This window comes from Protopterus annectens, chromosome 7.part1, assembly GCF_019279795.1.
Source record: "Protopterus annectens isolate FY-2018-M chromosome 7.part1, PAN1.0, whole genome shotgun sequence".
Classification (NCBI taxonomy): domain Eukaryota; kingdom Metazoa; phylum Chordata; order Ceratodontiformes; family Protopteridae; genus Protopterus; species Protopterus annectens.
The window spans coordinates 4,910,924-4,929,825 of NC_056740.1; the positions used below are offsets into that span (position 1 = coordinate 4,910,924).

The 18,902-nt window shown below is 37.9% G+C and overlaps 1 protein-coding gene across 1 annotated transcript in view; it reads right to left on the reverse strand.

Annotated features, from left to right (window-relative positions):
* The window catches only part of LOC122807522 (solute carrier family 26 member 6-like), a 516,873-nt gene that overhangs the window by 115,695 nt on the left and 382,276 nt on the right, over positions 1–18,902 (reverse strand). Inside the window, exons 16-18 of the mRNA XM_044078447.1 lie at positions 13,559–13,792; positions 5,658–5,712; positions 705–820 (exon numbers count right to left, since the gene is read on the reverse strand). Of these exons, the coding sequence (XP_043934382.1) occupies positions 705–820; positions 5,658–5,712; positions 13,559–13,792 (405 nt within the window). The remainder of the gene's footprint in view (positions 1–704; positions 821–5,657; positions 5,713–13,558; positions 13,793–18,902) is intronic.

Below are 18,902 nucleotides of genomic sequence, written 5' to 3' on the forward strand. Positions count from 1 at the left end.
GATGTAATTTATATAGATTTAACTTCAGCATTTGACAGGGTCATACACAAATCACTGATTAATAAATTAGAACAATTAGGTATTGATGTACTCTTGATAATATGGATAACAGTGTGGCTTACAAATAGGACATGGCAAGTATCATACAGCAATTGGACAGGTAAAATTTGAGGTTACAGTTAGAATGTCCCCCAGGACTCTGTCCTAGGACCATAATTGTTTAGATTGTATCATAGAATCATAGGAGGTTACTAGGCTAATGGTCCTGAGGCCCTTACAAGCCTAGCCAAGAGTTTATCCCTAAAAAAGAAACCTCAGTCAGCACCTGTTTCCCCTGTCAATGAAGGACACAGATGGAACCCCTGGGTGAAATTTATGGTTTCCCACCCACTCATCAAGGTTGCGCTTTCAGCTTACTGACTGAGCAGAGCAGTATGACACCCATGATATGTATCTCATGACACTGGTGCATGCAGCTAGAAGGAAAATGAGAGAGAGACAGGGACAGAGAAAACAACAGAGAGAATAAGAAAGACAGAAAGAGAGAATGAGAGATGGGGAGAGAAAGGGAAAAAAGGGAGCTGACACCCTCATGTCCTTTCCTAATCTTGAACTTCACATTGTGAAACACTGTATAATCAATAAATAGTCCTGCAATTGTCTGATAAGTGGGTATGATTTATTTGCTGGTAACCTGTACTTACCGTCCCACTGGTCGTTGTACAATGTACTACAGCATCATGGACAGATGGAAACACATGTGACTTAGTGATCTCCTTTCCAAAGAACCCACCTTTCTCCAGTTGTTCTATCACTATATCTGAGAGGGAAAAATACAAACATATTAAAATGAATAGTAAGCAGCAGCTGTTTACCTCATCTGGTCTGACCATTTATATAGTTTATTTCATAAAACATTATAAAACAGAACATCATCTTCACTTTTATTCAGTCTTTTTTGCTTCATACTAATAACTGGTATTTTAGATGCATTATGGATTGTACTCACCACTTAAAATTAAAAGTTATCATACACCTTAGTCACTAGTTACACTCATTACTTGACTTTTTATGTTATACTACTTTTTGCATACTGTAAATTTTGAGATCCTAACAGGCTTCTCATCAGAGTATCTTACAGAACCTAACTTTCAAATTGATATTGTTTGGACTACTAGTAATACGTGCATGCCTTCTCTGAACTGCATTCCTAGGACTTGGGTATATTTATGCATTTCTTTATACAAAGAAGAATTTGCATTGCCACTGCAAATAATATTTTAGCATATTTTAAGTCAGAAATGTTTCAGTGTGTTGAAGGTTTAGATATTAATATACCTCTCTGCTACAGGGTGCGCTTCAACTAAAGTATCATATCCACAAAGCAAAGGACAAAAAAAAAGAAAATGCAAGTAGTGGTTATGTCAGAAACACAGCTGGTTACTTCATTTTTGTATTACTGCAAAGACTGAAGTTAAGAAAGCACCCATATATAAATGTTTAGCTATTTTGTTTTATTTAATTTATTATCTTGTTCAATCATCTCAAAAAGGAAACGGTAATTTAGTGGAAAACCTCCCCGAAGTCACTTTAATTTTACAAAATCTCTGATTTGTAAATCAAAGTATTCTCAGTGTTTTCTCAAAAGGAAAACTAAACTGCTTTATTCAGTATAAAGCCTAATATTTTTCCCTTCTTACTAGCTGCTAATTGTTAAAAATGGTGGTGAAGACGGTGAATAATTCTTAAATTTAAAATCCAGGGGGTCCTAAGGGCAAAAAGTTACAAGTCTGGGCATGTGTACATGGCTTTATATTCAAGAAATCATCAGATATGAAATGAATGTAACCAGGCAATAAATTCAAACTTGTATGGCATAAACAGACCACAAAGAAAGCTTTGTATGCCATGAAACTGATCTTAAACAGTTACAAACTCATTTTCATAGGCATTAACAAAAGTTTTATCAGTATAAGTATATATAAGTTTAGCATACCATATCCAGTTGCTAAAAGAGTTTTAGCCTTGATTAAGATCAGTTGATAATACTGAAACAATTTTATATGAGTTATCTAAACACATTTGCATAAATCTGAACTGTAGCAACATAAATAGTGATAAATAAATAGATCCAAGTTAGAAATTTAATAAAGTAAGAAAAGCAGCTATATCCAGTACCTTGTTTAGCATTGAATCATGGTTTACCAATTATTTAACCAGCCCCATTCAGTAACACGTTTAGCACTGAATCATGGTTTACCAATTATTTAACCAGCCCCATCCAGTACCACGTTTAGCACTGAATTATGGTTTATCAGTTATTTAACCAGCTGCATCCAGTACCACATTTAGCACTGAATCATGGTTTACCAATTATTTAACCAGCCCCATCCAGTACCACGTTTAGCATTGAATTATGGTTTATCAGTTATTTAACCAGCCACATCCAGTACCACATTTAGCACTGAATCATGGTTTACCAGTTATTTAACCAGCCCCATCCAGTATGACTTTTAGCACTGAATCATAGTTTACCAATTATTTAACCAGCCGCATCCAGTACCACATTTAACACTGAATCATGGTTTACCAATTATTTAACCAGCCCCATCCAGTACCACGTTTAGCACTGAATTATGGTTTATCAGTTATTTAATAAGCACAAGTTCAACAGTAAACAGTAAACTGGAAACAGTTTTATCACCTTAAAGCCTATGGTTTGGTCTGTATCAAGAATCAGCACTAGATCCCTATTAATTAACGTGTTAATTTAATCAGTGTGGATTTGATGTAGTGATCCAAAACGTATCTAGTATGTGCTTCTCAGCTTATAACATAACTGCCATTCAGGCCTTACTTCATTCTGGTTTTCTATTATTAAAGTCTGCCAAAAACAGTAGCTTAAATCTCTGCATACATAAATCCAAGATCATTTTAATTCATGACAAGAAGTTCAAATGAATTTCAGAAAAGTATTAAGAATGCTGAGTTTCTCACTGTTAAAAGTGAGATGAATATTAAATTAGATATGAGGCAAATCTTATCAAATACAAGAAAAATAATCCTGTGTGTGATGAAAATTACTTTAAAAGGCTGCTGTACTGTTTTCCAGAGTTCTGGAAATTTCTGGTTATGGAAACAAAATAAATTGATCATCTAGTTATGGGCTACTATTTAATTTTGCACCAGCTTTAATTCAGAGTTTATTAACTTCTAATGCAGCCCTTATTGAAAGTACATACAATAAAAATGGTGGAAGAGGAGAGACAACAAGCAGGGGTGGGAGGGTGCACACAATGGAAGAAGAACAATCACAATGGTAAGAAATCACCATGCATAGGGAATTCAATAAAATGAAAGAAGTGATAAATGTTTGTATTTTTCTGAATGTGAACTTTCCATCATGTATAAGGGATTTTCATTTATATTCAAATCTACGTGAATACATTTGGGTCAGGATTTATAGAGTTTGCATTGCATCCTGAACAAGGTTTATGACATATAGTAGGCATCATTGCATTGTAAAGTAGACATAAACCAGATTCTCAGAATCCTGGAAGGCAGTGGGTTGCATGAGTCAAAGCACAAGAGGAGAAGGCTGTTGGAAAGCTCTGCAAATCAATAATTTACAGTTTGTAAATGTCTGTTATGTGGTGTCCAGTCAACTAGAAATGTTTTGTTTCCATGAAAGGGGATATGTCTTCCTGAACTACTTCAGCAGATGCATATTACATACTGTAACAATAAAGTCAAAGAATTTAATTTCACCACAGAAGAGATCTGGGTCTTTATTAGTTCATTGAAATTAATTTACACTGAACACCTCTTCATTGACACCAAACCATCGAAATTCACTTCAATGAATCATGGAATTTTTCCCAGGGCAATGAAACAATTTCCCCATAGCACAACGGAACACACAACACACTAAATCAAACCAACCCTCACCCCCCTTCAGCTATATATGCCTACTCTGAGATCACACTTTAGTAGGGAAATGAGCAAAGTTGTGCGGTTGGCTGTCTATTTTCTTAACCTGGGAAAAATTCTGTGATTTGCGGAAGTGACTTTCGACAGTTTGGTGTCAATGAAGAGGGGTTCAGTGGAAATGTATTTTGGCGAACTAATATAGACCCAAAAGATCCCAGTGTGCCATTACAAGAGTCAGTTTTCATGAATCCAAGGCAGATTGAACTTGGACTACAGGTTTAACACATCACACCGTAATATAGATGCAGTTATAAGTAACAATATAGATACAGAGAGAAAACAGAAATATATATTTAAACACATGCACACACACACACACACACACACACACACACACACACACACACACACACACACACTGAGTATGCAAAGCTGTGAAAGCTATTTTTGTTAAATGCAAATGATAAATAAAAGAATCACACCCACAACTGCAAGATGCAGCTTATGGGTTGCTTATAATGCATTTATTTTGCGTCTACAAGTGCCCAGATCCCAGGCAGTCAAAGACTACTATCTGAAAGCCAAGAACTCAGGAATCTTATAGCTCGGACAGCCTGCAGCTCATAATTTAGCTTAATTACATGTTCAGATGAGGAGTGGTAGTTATGCAGAGAAACAGAACTGCCAATCTTTCCTCGAACACAGTAGCTGAGTTTGAGCAGCGTAAGTGTGGCAGCTGTGGGAGGGAGTGGGATGGTGTGGGAGTATAGGTTAGGATTCCAGGCAGTGATCAGGAGGGGATTTAGATTTAAAGAGTTGGAGGGAGTTCTATGGTTAGGAAGCAAGAGGGGACATTAGGCTTTGATCAGATACTTTAGACTTCAGAATGAGAAGGGAGTTTAGGGTTAGGCACTGGAGTGTAGTTTTAGGTTTAGTGATCAATCAGGAATTTTAAGGTAAGGGAACAAGAAGGGAGTGCTACTGTTAGGGTTAAGGAGCGTGTGGAAATGGTATGGACAGAGTTAAGGTTCAGGTAAGGAGTGCTACTGTTAGGGTTAAGGAGCAGGTGGAAATGGCATGGTTACAGTTAAGGCTCTGGTAGGGAGTGCTTCTGTTAGGGTTAAGGAGCAGGTGGAAATGGTATGGTTACAGTTAAGGCTCTGGTAGGGAGTGCTACTGTTAGGGTTAAGGAGCAGGTGGAAATGGTATGGTTACAGTTAAGGCTCTGGTAGGGAGTGCTTCTGTTAGGGTTATGGAGTGGGTGGAATGGTATGGACAGAGTTAAGGTTCAGGTAAGAAGTGCCACTGTTAGGGTTAAGGAGCAGGTGGAAATCGTATGGTTTGAGTTAAGGCTGTGGTAGGGAGGTCTACGTGGTTCAGTAGGTATGTGTGGTGGAAGACCTTTGTAATTAAGTAGGACTGAGCTAGTGGGAGTTAGGGAACTGCCGTTTAGAGCAAGTGCAATGAGCAAGTGTGTTGTGAGTTATAATGTTAGTGAACTTGTAGCAGACTTGTCTATTTCATTTCATAAAATAACTGTGTTGTGCTAATTAGGGCAAATGCACTGTGAAATATACTTCATTACTTCCTAATAGTAGATGACTTCATATCTTGCAAAGTATCTAAAATATGTTTATTGTCTAACTTTTTAATATAACATTTGTGTTATTGTTCATACATTTTTGAAGTTGCATATTAGCAGACTTACAAAATAATGTCAGACTTACATTGACAACACGCTAGGTACACATTAATTTCGATTTCTCCAAAATCCTTGAAAATCTAAATAAAAATAAATAGAAATGTTATGAAAGTCAGTAGTTCTTACACATACACCACAACATTTATGGAGCAACACAGACTCCCAGAACCACTTGCAAACTGCATTCACATGACTACAGATTTCATTTTTTTGTCTTCTTTCTCATGGAACAGCTAGGAAGAGAAAACAAACTCATATAAAGGAAGAACAGTGATTGGTAAAGTATAAACATTTGAAATGTTCATAAGCATTTTAATATATTCTCCTACAAACTGTGAGTCTTCTGAGTCTGGCAGCTAGTGCAGGGGATTAGGGTAATTAGTTGTAAATGAGCTGCTTCATAAAGTCCAAGATTTACATCCCTCATCCCTTATTTTGTTTGCTGTATGAGTCTGAACAAGTTAGTTAATTAAATGACCTGCCTTCTATACTGTCTACACCTGAAGTGCAGGGGTAAGAAAATGTATAAAAATGTTACGTTTATAGTAAGCTTGTCATGTGCAAACATTCAGTGTTTATTTACTCTTTGAATATATATGTAATAAAGTGTTTGCATGTAGTTCATGGGGATGTCATTTGCTAAATATTAAAATGCAATTAAGAAATGATTTTTCATGGCCAGTGTTTGCGACTGAGTATATGACTAGATTACGTGCATCAGTTTCTTAGCAGAATAATATTTTTTACTTTGCATCTCTTCTATAACCACATGCCACACAAATATAAATACATAAAATGGGGTCCACAGTGCACTGTATTAGGGAATTCTATGGCATAATCATCCTTCTCATTTCTGTCCCAAACTCATATAAATCTGTTTATCAGTCCACCCTCTTTCATCCCTTTCTCTTTCTTCCGACTTCTGCCCTTTAAGTGAGAATCTAATGGGTCATATATTCTTCCACCGATCCTTGCGTACTGTAAAGTGAACATTTACAGAGCCATACCTTTGCAGTCTGACTCTAGATGTGTCAGTCCACTAATTATATTTGTAAGTCTTTTTAGGACCCTTGTAACTAGCATGATGTCTCCAGTAAGGCACAGTGGTTCATTCAGTATTTACCTCAAATTACTTACCAGCATATTCTAGGGCAAATAATTGACTACATCAAGTGGATGAACTTTGTATATTTATACTATGACTCAGTCATAATGTTCCAACAAGATAAACTGGCAAGGCCTTCCTTCAATGACCTCATGATGCCCTTGGTCAAATAGACATTATATTTTAAGAAATTCTATTTATTAGTCATTTAGGGGTTTCTTCATTAATGCCTCCAGCCAGGAGACAGCAAAAACAAAAGATGGCATGCAGTTAGGCTGCACTGCAAGAACACAGACTCCAGAGAGGAAATGTCATACTTCACACATAAAACACATTACTGTGTCCAGTTCAGGAGATAGATTCTGGTAGTGGGATTTATTTTTGCTTGTGAAGCACAGAGAAAAGTGATGAATATGCAAAGGGTTTAGACGGGGCTACATATTAGGAAAGCTCAGTAGGCTGGGGCTATGCTGTCACAAAACTAGAAAAAAAGAAGAGAGATGATACAGGTCCATAAGATGATTACTTGAAAATGAAAGGGAATGTGAATGGGAAAGATTTAGGCAGGATAAGCTAAGCAGGAAGAAGGTACAAAATGCTATTAATAAATAAAACTCTGTATATACAATGAAAAATGTTCATAAAATATAAATTGTCACTTTATTCTCCCAGGTACGTTGGCATGAAGCCTTCTCAGCAAAGTATAAAGCCATTCAGTTTTGCAAGTTCAAGTGATGCTATACTTAACACAAAGGCACAGCGAACATGATCACACATCTCTAAAATATCTGTATGAGGCTCCAATCCAGTTATGTGCTCTGATTAATACATAAAACATAGAGCCAAAGACTTATCTCTGTGTTAACTTATACCAAATATACCAAGGCATTTCTATATTCAATGAATTAATGCACAAAGTACTGTATTATAAAATAAATTGTTCTTCTATTTACTTGACAGTCCTCATTTTATGCTCATCTCTTAGTAAATAAACAATTGTTAGGAAAAAAAACTTAAATGAATCAGAGCAGCCACCATGACATACTACTGTTTGTCACTTCTTTGTTACTAACATTCCTAACGTTCCTGGATCCGTTTTAACCATGCACTTCATCTGTCCCATACTCCATTTTATTATGTCACATGTGCATTTCATATCATAAACAACTGTACTGACTTGACAAAACTGTACTTCAGCTTCAAATTCCTACCATTACTAGTAGTAATGTGCTGATATATATATATATATATATATATATATATATATATATATATATATATATATATATATGTATATATGTAGGGTAAGTATCCAGTCATCCAACATGGGGAAATTTGACCTTTTTTCCTACTGAAGTGCAGTCTCGGAGTTTGTATTTTTAGTTAGGGGTGTGTGTGGAGCATAGCCTCCCCCACCTGCGTGGGTTGGAGATAGCAAGGTGTGTTTCATTTTTGATGTTGGATGAGTAGATACTTACCCTGGGTAAGGTTTCAGCAATACGGTCATCTGTTAAACTCAGGTTTTAGCAATTTTGTCTCGGCGATTTCATCTTATATATATTTATATATTAATGCATTTATTACTCAGGTAAGCCCATTGGACACAAATGCCCACTTTGCAGAGCTTCACAATTAAGCTCATTAACATCTTAGTTCCTTAATCCTTTCCTGGGATCATAGGAGGTTACTAGGCTATCAACCTGGAGGTCATTTCAAGCCTAGCCATTTCATCCTAATGTAATACCATAGATACTCTAGCTAATACCCAGGATTGCATTTAATAATGACTGCCCATGACCAGGAGGGTTGTAGGCACTATCCCCGGTAAGAATGTATAGTGCCCCATCCACTTGTCCAGGTTCCTTTTGAATAGTGTCATAGCAGTGCTCTGCTACACGTGAATTGGCAGGCTATTCCAAAGACACAACAGTCACTGGGAGACAAATCTGTCCCTCCAGCACATCCTATTCAAGTTGCAGGCCATATTTAGATTCTGGAATGGGTAGTTCTAGTTTTGTTTGATTTACGGATGTGCAGCAAATTCATTAGGTTTGGGTCAGAGATTGCTCTGTAAGCCAGGCATAAGTCTCCCCTAAGAAGTCTATATGATACTGAGTATAGTGACATGGGACTTTAGTCAGTCTGTGTAAGGCATGTGCTGGAGTCCCTTGATCTTCTTAGTTAAACACCTCTGAGGTCTCTCCAGTTAGTACAGGTGCTTTTTACAGTACATGCTGAAAGGGGCATTATACTCAATTATGGGCCTGATTAGTGATGAGTATAGAAGGGTTATAACCTCCTTTGTTCTATCGGCAATGCCTTTGCTAATCAAGTGTGTACATGGAAAGCCTTCATTACAGTACACACATGGTGGTGAAAGTTAAGGTCACAGTCTACTTGTGATCCCAGATTTCTTACCACTAAATAGGTACATAGGGTATTGTTGTTAATATGATAGTGGGAAGGGACATTGTTTTTACCAAAGGGAATTATGATGCATTTCTTTGCATTCAGTTGGAGACAATGACTAAGACATCAGTCATTGGTCTGAGTTAGACCCTCCTGAAATATAGTGACATAATTTGGGGATTTGATAATTGCACCCACTTTGCAGTCATCTGCAAACTTGGTCAGCCATAGCCCTTTAGTTTTGGCCTGAACCTCTGAGAAGTATAGACCAAACAGTAGGGGGCCCAGCACTGACCCTTATGGCACCCCACTGGTGACAGGTCTACTGGCTGATGTGGATTCACCCACTTTGATAGTGTGACCAGTTTTTGAGCCAGTTGGCAACCTAACTTACAACAAAGGGGGTTGAATTCAGTTTGCTAAGTTTATTGGTAATTCCTGAGTGTGGGATTGTGTCAAATGCCTTTGCCAAGTCGAGGTATGCTGTGTGCACATATTTGCCCTCATCAATGGCCCTGGTCATATTTTTGAAGAAATCCACCAGATTTTACAGGCAGGATCTGCCTTTGACGAAGCTGAACTGATTCGGATCCAGGGTTTGGAGTTCAGTTATATCTTTATTTATGAGGTTCATGATGATACGTTCCATGGCTTTACAGATAAGGATGGTCAGACTTATGGGTCTATAATTCTCTGGGTCTATTGGTAAGCCACAGTTTGTGGAGAGGTATAACTGTTGTTGTTCTCTATTCTGCAGAAACAAAACCTGTGGCTAGGCTGTAATTGGATAGGGTACTTAATGTTGATGCTAGTTCATGTTTTAGTTTGTTTAGAAGACAACTTTGAATGCCGTCTGGTCCCATAGGGGCTGTGTTTTTTGCCTTAGACAAAGCTTTAATGACCTGTTCTTTGGATATGTAGGGTGGGGGTAAAGTTGGGGCCAGGGTTTGTGATAGATTTGGAGGGATAAGGGAATGAAATTGTGCCCAAATCTGCCCACAAGCAGGTTTGCTATCTCTGTAGGATCAGTGTGTGTGTGATACCGTTAGTCACTAGTTTGGTACATGCTTGAGCCCTACCTTTTAGGCTACATACATAGCTGTAAAAGGCCTTATGGTTATCCTTGGCTGTGATTGCTAAGTTTTTCTCAAAGTTACCCTTAGAGGATTTGACATGTTATCTTATTTGCCTGTTGAGGGTGAAGAGGGTGTTTTTCCATTGTTGGGGCCTTGCCCCACTTTTCTTACACAACAACTTTTTGCGTTTGTTGTAAAGTTTCTTGATGCCAGATGTCCACCAAGGCAGCTTGCTTTTACTTGGAAATCTGGCTTTGATTCTCTCTGGAACAGCCAAATCTATACACTTATACAAGTGATTGTATAGGGCTTTAGTATAAGCTTTGGTGTAGTTACCACTTCCAGCTGGGGGTGGGGCTTGGAATGTATTTATACCTTCCCCTAGGAGGGTATAGTTTGCTTTGGTGAAGTTTTTTTAGTCTGACTTCGCTCTTTGTGAGTTATGGTGTTAGTGCCAGTTCGAAGGCGACTGATTTCTGGTGAAAGTTAACTAATGAAGGTCTGACAGCTGTGGTGGTGCATCTGTTTGTCATGTTAGTGAGGATCAGATCTAGTATGTTTGTTCCTCTTTTTGACATTTGAGCAATTTGTTCCAGGACATTTGAGTTAACGAGGAAGTTTTTGTGCTAGTGAGTTAGGGCTAGAGTAGGTTTTCCAGTTGATGGTGGAATAATTGAATTTCCCCATGACCAGAGTGTTTGACAATATTTGGATTGACTCCAGTTTGGTTAAGTAGGCCTCATGTGCAAAATGATTCATGGAGGGGGATCTATAACTACCAACCTTTGAATGAGATCTTACCCACAGTAATCTGAACTTGGAGTAACTCCATGGAGTTGTCCAAGCTAAATAGCTGGGAGGTCAATTTATCTCTAATATAGATAGAAACACTGCCTCCTTTTGTTCTCATGCATTCATTTTGTGGTCTGAAGGTTTGGAAGGCATTGTAATCTTGCAAGGCCAATGGTATTCTCTGAGGCCTTGAACCAGGTTTCTGGGACTGCACAGACATCTACAGTACAGCCTCCAGTGATATAAGTGCTTCCAGGGTGTGCAGTTTTTGGCTTAAGCTCCTAGCGTTTAGCGGCATAACCTTTATTTTGTTATGATTGGCAATTCTCACATCAGCAATTTTGCTTTGGAGACCTTGCCTAAAAAAGGCACTATGTGGAAGGCAAGAGCCTTTACCAGCAGCCAAAAGCCTAGTGGTGCCAGGTGCAAGATGTCTCTGACAAAGCACAGAGGTTTGTCGACCATGTCATCCCAGGCTGACAGAAAGTGGATCCCCTTTGAATGACACCAAAAACTAAGCCAATTATTGTAATTAGTCACTTTTTGTTTATACTGTGTCATCATTCTAGGTGAGGGTAATATGCTACTCAAGGCTAGGGACATACCTGCCTGGGACACATACTCAGAGAACTCAGTCATGTCTATCTTCATATAGTCTAGTGAGGTACATCTCAGGTTGTTCACTCCAACATGAGCTATGGCAGAGTCATAATGGTACTTTTTGACGAGAGACCTGAGTGCATACATGATCTGTTGAATCATGGCACCAGACAGGCAGATGACTGTGACTCTCCTTATCTAAACTGGCGAGTGGGACATCTGCATGTCTCACTATGGAGTCTCCAATGACAAGAGAATTTGTTTTTGGGTGTTATGGCTTAAGGGCTTGGCAGGTGAGACACTGGTGCCGCTATGTGTTTTTGGTGCTGTGGGAGCTGTGTTAGTTGTAGCAGTCTTTTGTTTTGGAGGTATCTAGAGTTTCGGTAAGTTTTCTGAGTGAACCTCCATGTATGTTGATTTATGTGTTGGATGTGCACTGTGTGTATGACTAGTGGTACTATGTAGCTGAGTAGTGGTGGATGAGTTGATAACCTCTTCAGTGTTACTGGTTTGAGTGCAAGAGAGTAGGGATTCAAGATTCTTGGTATAGATACATCTCTCGCAGCCTGCACTAGAGTGAGTTATTAGTAGAGGGTTGTCAGTGTACATGAGGCAGTTGCTACACTGCCTCTGGAGATCCAAGTCAACAAGGCTGACAGGAGAAACAAGGGTAGTCCAACTGTCCATAATGCTAGGTTTGAAGAACTTTTATCACAAAGGGGGTGCTTTTAGGACTGCTCTAGCAGGTGCTCTATAGATGGATACTTCTGATGGGGTTTTTGGCTGGTTGTTTAATAGGTCACAGCTCAGTGGCAATATTTCTTAGACCAGAGATGTATTAAAGATGAGGACTAAACTAATGTTCTAGGGGGAAAATTGTCGAAATTATCTGTCCAACTATGTCATACAATTGAGTGGCAGTGCACGGTACTGTGCGATGTGCAAGCAGGCAGAAACCCACTCAAATGCAGGGCTTAAATACTAGAAGCTAAAAACTTAAAAAAAAAAAAACTTTAAAAAACTCAAAAGAACCAATGACGGTGATTACTCCAAGCCCTAGACTAATCACCCTTTGCCAGAAAATCAGCACACATCTCTCACAACGGTGCAGAAGGTCCTCTTCCAATCAAAGATGGCTTGGAAAATGTACTCAGAATACAACAGCCACTACAAACAGACCCAGATGTAGCAAACCTGTATCTGGACTATGCTACAGCTACTAGCTACACTAATGTAGGCGAGACACTGTAAAAAATGTTTTAAACAGCAGTGAGTCACTAAAAATGTTTTAAACAGCATAGAAACAGCAACTAGGCACTAAAGAATGTTTTAAACAGCAAAAAATCAGTTATTTAAGACACTGCTTGGCAGGAAAACAGAACAGACAGAACAGATGCTTTGTAAACAGTGAAAACAAAAACAAAATACAATTTAACAGACACAGTAAGGCATACAAATGCAGTACAAACAATGCAGTATAGTTTACAGAATTAAAATACAGTATTAAATAAGTAGAACACTATAAAAAGTGCAGTAAATAGTATAATCAAGCAAAAAAACAGGCAACTTATGTTTTTTGGGAAGCTCAGAATCCACACACACACACACACACACACACACACACACACACACACACACACACACACACACACACACGCACACACACACACACACACACACACACACACACACACACACACACACACACACACACACACACACACACACACACACACACACATACACACACCCAAACACAAAGATGAATAAATGAATGAATAAATATATGTGCATGTAGTAGGTACATCTGCCATTCAATTAAGTCTGAAGGGCTGAGAAACTACAGTTGCAGCTTCCTTTTTTTTTTTTTTTTTATATATATATAATTTGATTTCGCTGAACAACACACAGTTTTACACAATAATTAAATAACACATTGCTTACATTTTTCAAAACTTTTATGCTGTCACTGTCCACAAAGTTTAGTGTACTGAGGTCCAGGATGATAGAGTGAATTTGAGGTTTCTTAATACCAAGGGCTGTTAGGCTGTGATCCTCTCTGGTGTTTGCATTGCTGTATTCACAATTCAATTGTACTGCTGGCTCCACATTGACAGCAAAATCATTCACTTTCACAGTGCTGATTGCAGGTAACGGTCCATGCTTTGCTTTGAGATCCTTATGTAAAAAAAAAAAAAAAAAAGAAAAATTAGAATACATTGTATGCATCATTACTAATTGTGTTACGGAAGTTTGCCATGCTGGTATTATGCAGAACCGTACAAAGACAACATCTTACAGAGAGAGCTATGACAGATGCCATGGTGGCAGTTCATTAAGCAAAGCATTAGCCAGATGATATGACCTATGATTTTCTAGAAAAGTAGTAGAGCAATTGCTTGATTGTTAGTAGGCCAAAGTCAGACTAATGTCTAACCAACGTTAAGACCAAGCATTGCTAATTTACCAAGTAAAACGCTACTGTATGGCTATTGAAAAAGACACCAAACAAGCTATCATCTGTTAAGCTGACTGGAGTTCCTTTGCAAGCCCTAATATTGATTTGTGTCTAAGCCTGAAAGCATACTTCAGGAGGAAGAATATGATGCTTTGAAGCAAACATTCAGAGGGAATACTCATATTTTGCAGTTTTTCACTGCTGTAAGATAACAACCTAGATAATGGACTAAATGTCTCCTTGCAACTGCAAGCTAAAGTACACAGCATCCACAACAATGTGCCGAAAAAATAATATTCTGTTTTGCAAAACTGGCTGCAGTTAAATGTAACATTAAAAAAGGTATCTAAAGTGCAGTATTATTTTATTTCTGAATATAGTACTTTTCCAGTCTGCTCTTTATGCTATTGTACAACAAAGTCCTTTCTCTCTGTTACATGGGTTTGTAAGTTGCTTATTCAGCTGTGCTCTGGTTTAAATAAGGGAAGAGTTGCTTGTTTTGCATGTGAAAGTTATTTTTTCTTGACCATTGAAAAACAAATACATTTAAGTACCAAAGCTAAAAAGACTGTATTGAACTTAACAAATAAAGGTTTAATTTGGGAATTGTTGCCCTCTTTACATTATATAGTCAGAACTGTAGCATTACTTCTGCTTAGCTAATACCCCATGTTTATGACTGCACCTTCTAGAAAGAGCTCCCTTATCCAGCACTTACAGCAAACCAACCTGAAAACATCCTGCAGTGAAGGAAGAACCAGCTTTTAGCATAGCTGTCATCCTCCTGCATGACAGCCAGTGAACCAAATGTTAAAGTACCCATAGTTAATAGCAATAATCCACGCCTGGGTGTGGGTAATGCTGGATTTACCCACGGTTGGTGTGGTTTGGTCACGAGGGCGAAGCCCGAGTGGCCAAACAAAGCCAACCGTGGGTAAATCCGGCATTACCCACACCGAGAAGTGAGTTATTGCTATTATACAATGACATTATTTAAGAAAAAAAATAATTACTTTTCTTAAATAATGGCATTGTATAATGCCTCCTTGCTGCCCTTCTGCAGCTGTCTGGGTATTCTGTGGCAGTTCTGATGTACTGCGCATGCGTATATTTATGCAGTGCATCAGAGCTGTGGGCAAAAGCAATGGAGAAAGCAAGATCTCCGTTGCTTTTTACAGCCTGTCTCGCTATGTTAAACGAGTTTAACATAGCGAGACAGCTTTAAAAAAAGCAACGGAGAATCTCTGTTGCTTTTTTTAAAAGCTGTCTCGCTAGGTTAAACCCATTTAACATAGAGAGACAGTTTTGAAAAAAGCAACGGAGAAAGCAAGATCTCCATTGCTTTTTAAAGTGTCTCGCTATGTTAAATGGGTTTAACACAGCGAGACAACTTTAAAAAAAGCAACGGAGATGCTCCGCTGCTTTTTTTAAAAAGCTGTCTTGCCATGTTAAACTAGTTTAACATGGCGAGACAGGTTGTAACAAGCAAAGGAAAAAAAAAAAAAAAAGAGTTAGACTAATGGAAAAAGTCTGGGCGACCGGACCTTTTTCCATTACTATAACTCTGATTTACAACGTGCATGCTGACCAATCAGTGTGCACGTTTTGGGATATTAATGGGGGGTGGAGGTCGTCGTATAATAATCGTTTAGTTATAGCATTTCAGGCAATGGTCAGCTATCAGTAGGAGAGCAAGACTTTACTTCCTCTTTGCTGATTCTCACAAGCCTTTTTCAGTTCCCTAGAGAGTGGGTTGGAGTCTAAAAAACAGTTTACACTTGGGGCATGGCTCTGCTCTGAAGTGTAAACATCCACAGAAAAACTGGGTTTCCAAAACAACTTTTTATTTCTTTATTTACATTGTTTGACTGGGTCAGCACTACTGCACTAGGCACATTTTCAGGGAAAGCCTAGGAGAAAACAAAAACATTTGTTCAAGTTAAAGGTATAAATCAAAACAAGTAACAGTTACCATACAGAGTTCTGTAAAACAAACAAAATAAGTAAGTTCTGTGAATTAAAAATCAGAATATATATGCATAAGGTATTTACAAGTAAAGAGAGGGGTACATAATATTCACTGTATTATGGAGAGGTAGAGAAAAGGAAAAAAGTAGAGAGGAGATTGTTAAGTGGAGATAGGAAATTGGTGGGATTAGTGTTTTGAAGGAATTGAGTGGATTAGCTGGATGAAGAAAAAATAAAATAATGAGAACAGGTAGGAAGATTAATATAGATTTTGGAATGCAAATGAAAAAAATGTGAACAGGTGTTTGCCACTCAGCCATGCTGTAAATGTGATTCTGAATTACTATGCTAGCATTCTTTTCTTGTAAAAGCCAGAATTTCAGAAAGTAATATAATACAACAGACATTGTGGTGTCATTTTTGTTGAATGTAGTACCATAAGAAAGTGTGCTGAGGGCTTAATGCAAGGTACCAGCTTCACCAGAAGATCCAGTCAGATGGCAAACAGTTTAGGGCTGTGAATGTTTACATTTCAATGGGTGACCATGTTATTGTGTTTGTCAGATTAGTAAGAAATCAGCAAGATTGGAAATATCAGACTGATATGGCAGCTTTCATAATCAGCAGGCTTCCAGGTGCAGAATGTACACGGCTTGTCTGTACTACATACAATACCACAGAGCCGGAAAGTAAATCCTATGCAAAAGGCATGCCTACTGTTGCATATATTGGCATCTGAAACATTCTTGTGTCATGTGGGTGACATGGAAAAAGTATCCAGATAACAGTCCCCTGCATTCTAAATGCCATGTGCACTGAAGGTGGGAACTACATCATTCCCATTCCCTTATTAACACCAGCAGAGCAAGATGTGGTTGTGAACAGATTTTTGGATGTAGCATCTCTCAAGAATAATTGGTGTAACTGACTGCACACATGTTGCTATCAAGGCACTAAAATGGTATGATGCCAGAAGATATATTAATCGGAAGGTCTGGTCTTCCCTGAAGTGTCATCTTGTGTTACAGTATAACACTGATGTCAGCACAATGCCCAGGATGTGTGCATAATGCACAAATAAGAATATATGATATACTCCGACTTTTTTCTGGTGGGCATATCCCACATGGAAATCTACTGGTTGACTAATCAGTCATGTAAATGTGTTAACGAACAACTAACCTTCTATGTAAATAGAATGCTATTTTATAATGCTAATGTGTTTCTAATTACATTTGATAGTGGTTATCTTCTTCAGCTCTGGTTGATGACTAACTATAAGGCATCACAAAACATAGTCAAAGAGGCCCCTAAAGATGCACAGAAGCTGAGATGGATGGTGACTGAGCATGTGTTTAGCTTAATTTCAGTATTTGGGTACATCTGAGGTCCTCTCCAATATAGCATCCTCACTGCTGATTATGACACCTGAAATGACAACTCCATTAAACACAGCTTACATGTATCGTTATTCATCTCCAGATTTGCTTTGTGTGTACCCAGATCTCTCAACTCTCCCTTTTTTGGAGGAATGTTCTTATTTTGATTTACCCCTGCAAAGGATGCCTCTATTTTTGGAGATATGTCTCTATTTTCAGGCTTGATTGTATCTATCACACAACTTTCTGAATCCCTCTCATCACATGTGATTTTTGAAGCTGTCTATTACACACAAACAAAACCCATACTACATGACCAACATACTTGTGTCATCATTAATTTATAAAAACAGGGCAAACATCTTACATGTCCTTCTGTAATAGAATTTTGTGATACAGTTTATTAAATTCTACAGATTTTGCATTGCCTCCTTGATAATGCGCTTATATTTTCAATAATATTTGTCACTTTCTATTTTGAAAATGTGTTTTTGAGTAGTATCCCACATTCCAGCTAGAAGCAGAAACATGCAAAGTAAAAGCATGTGCTGTTTGGTATTCACATTTCATACTTATTAAATGTCCAGATTTTTGGTTGTCTGTTTCTACTTTTCAGGGGCCTTTGTTCCTATTTTCAATGTCTGCAGGTTAAGATGCATACCTTTCATTACTTTTCTGAGGTTAGCATTGTAGCCCTCTTGGGTATATCCCCAGATAATTATATTAACATTCATGTGCAAAACAAATAATGGAACAAGTCCAACATAACAAATCAGTAACTACTTATAGAAGTAAACCCAGTGCAGCATCTAAGGAACAAGCAGAAAGAAAAGTTCTTTCACCAAAAGGACTTTGATACTTTAAAAACAAGTATAGTGGTTTAGTGCTTTCTTATAATCTAGACATCATCAGAACCCTCAGTAACTCATTCACCACTTCCTTTCATCAGTTCACAATCATATGACCAAAAGTATAAAAATGTAAGTACACATTTCAAAAAACCCTAAGAGCTTATACTTAAAAAACGAGAATTCACACAAAAAATTACATAAACCATCCTAAAATGTTAAAAGAAAGCCTTGCTGAGAAAAAAATGTTTCATAACTTTCTAGCTCTAATCTTAAGAGCACAGTTAATATTGACACAATCATTTAGTCCAGGAGTTATAGTGGCATTGGTCCTTAGCTGCCACTGTAGCTGTCTCATTTCTAAAAGTTTGCTATTCTCCAGGATGACACCTTCAATGAGTTCAGTTTCAGGGCAGAGGCAATGCCAAACGGCATGACCAAGAAGTGAAACTAGGCACACAGTGTTTTAAGTTCAGCTGAAGGCTTCATGAGATTGCACCTAAATTATTACAATACTTGGCATCAGCAAATTGTAATATGATTTCCCTGGTTTACTATTATTTAACTGAACGTGTGTTTACCGACTACAAATATCCGAATATTAAGTAAGCAAACTGAAAATCCACACATCATAT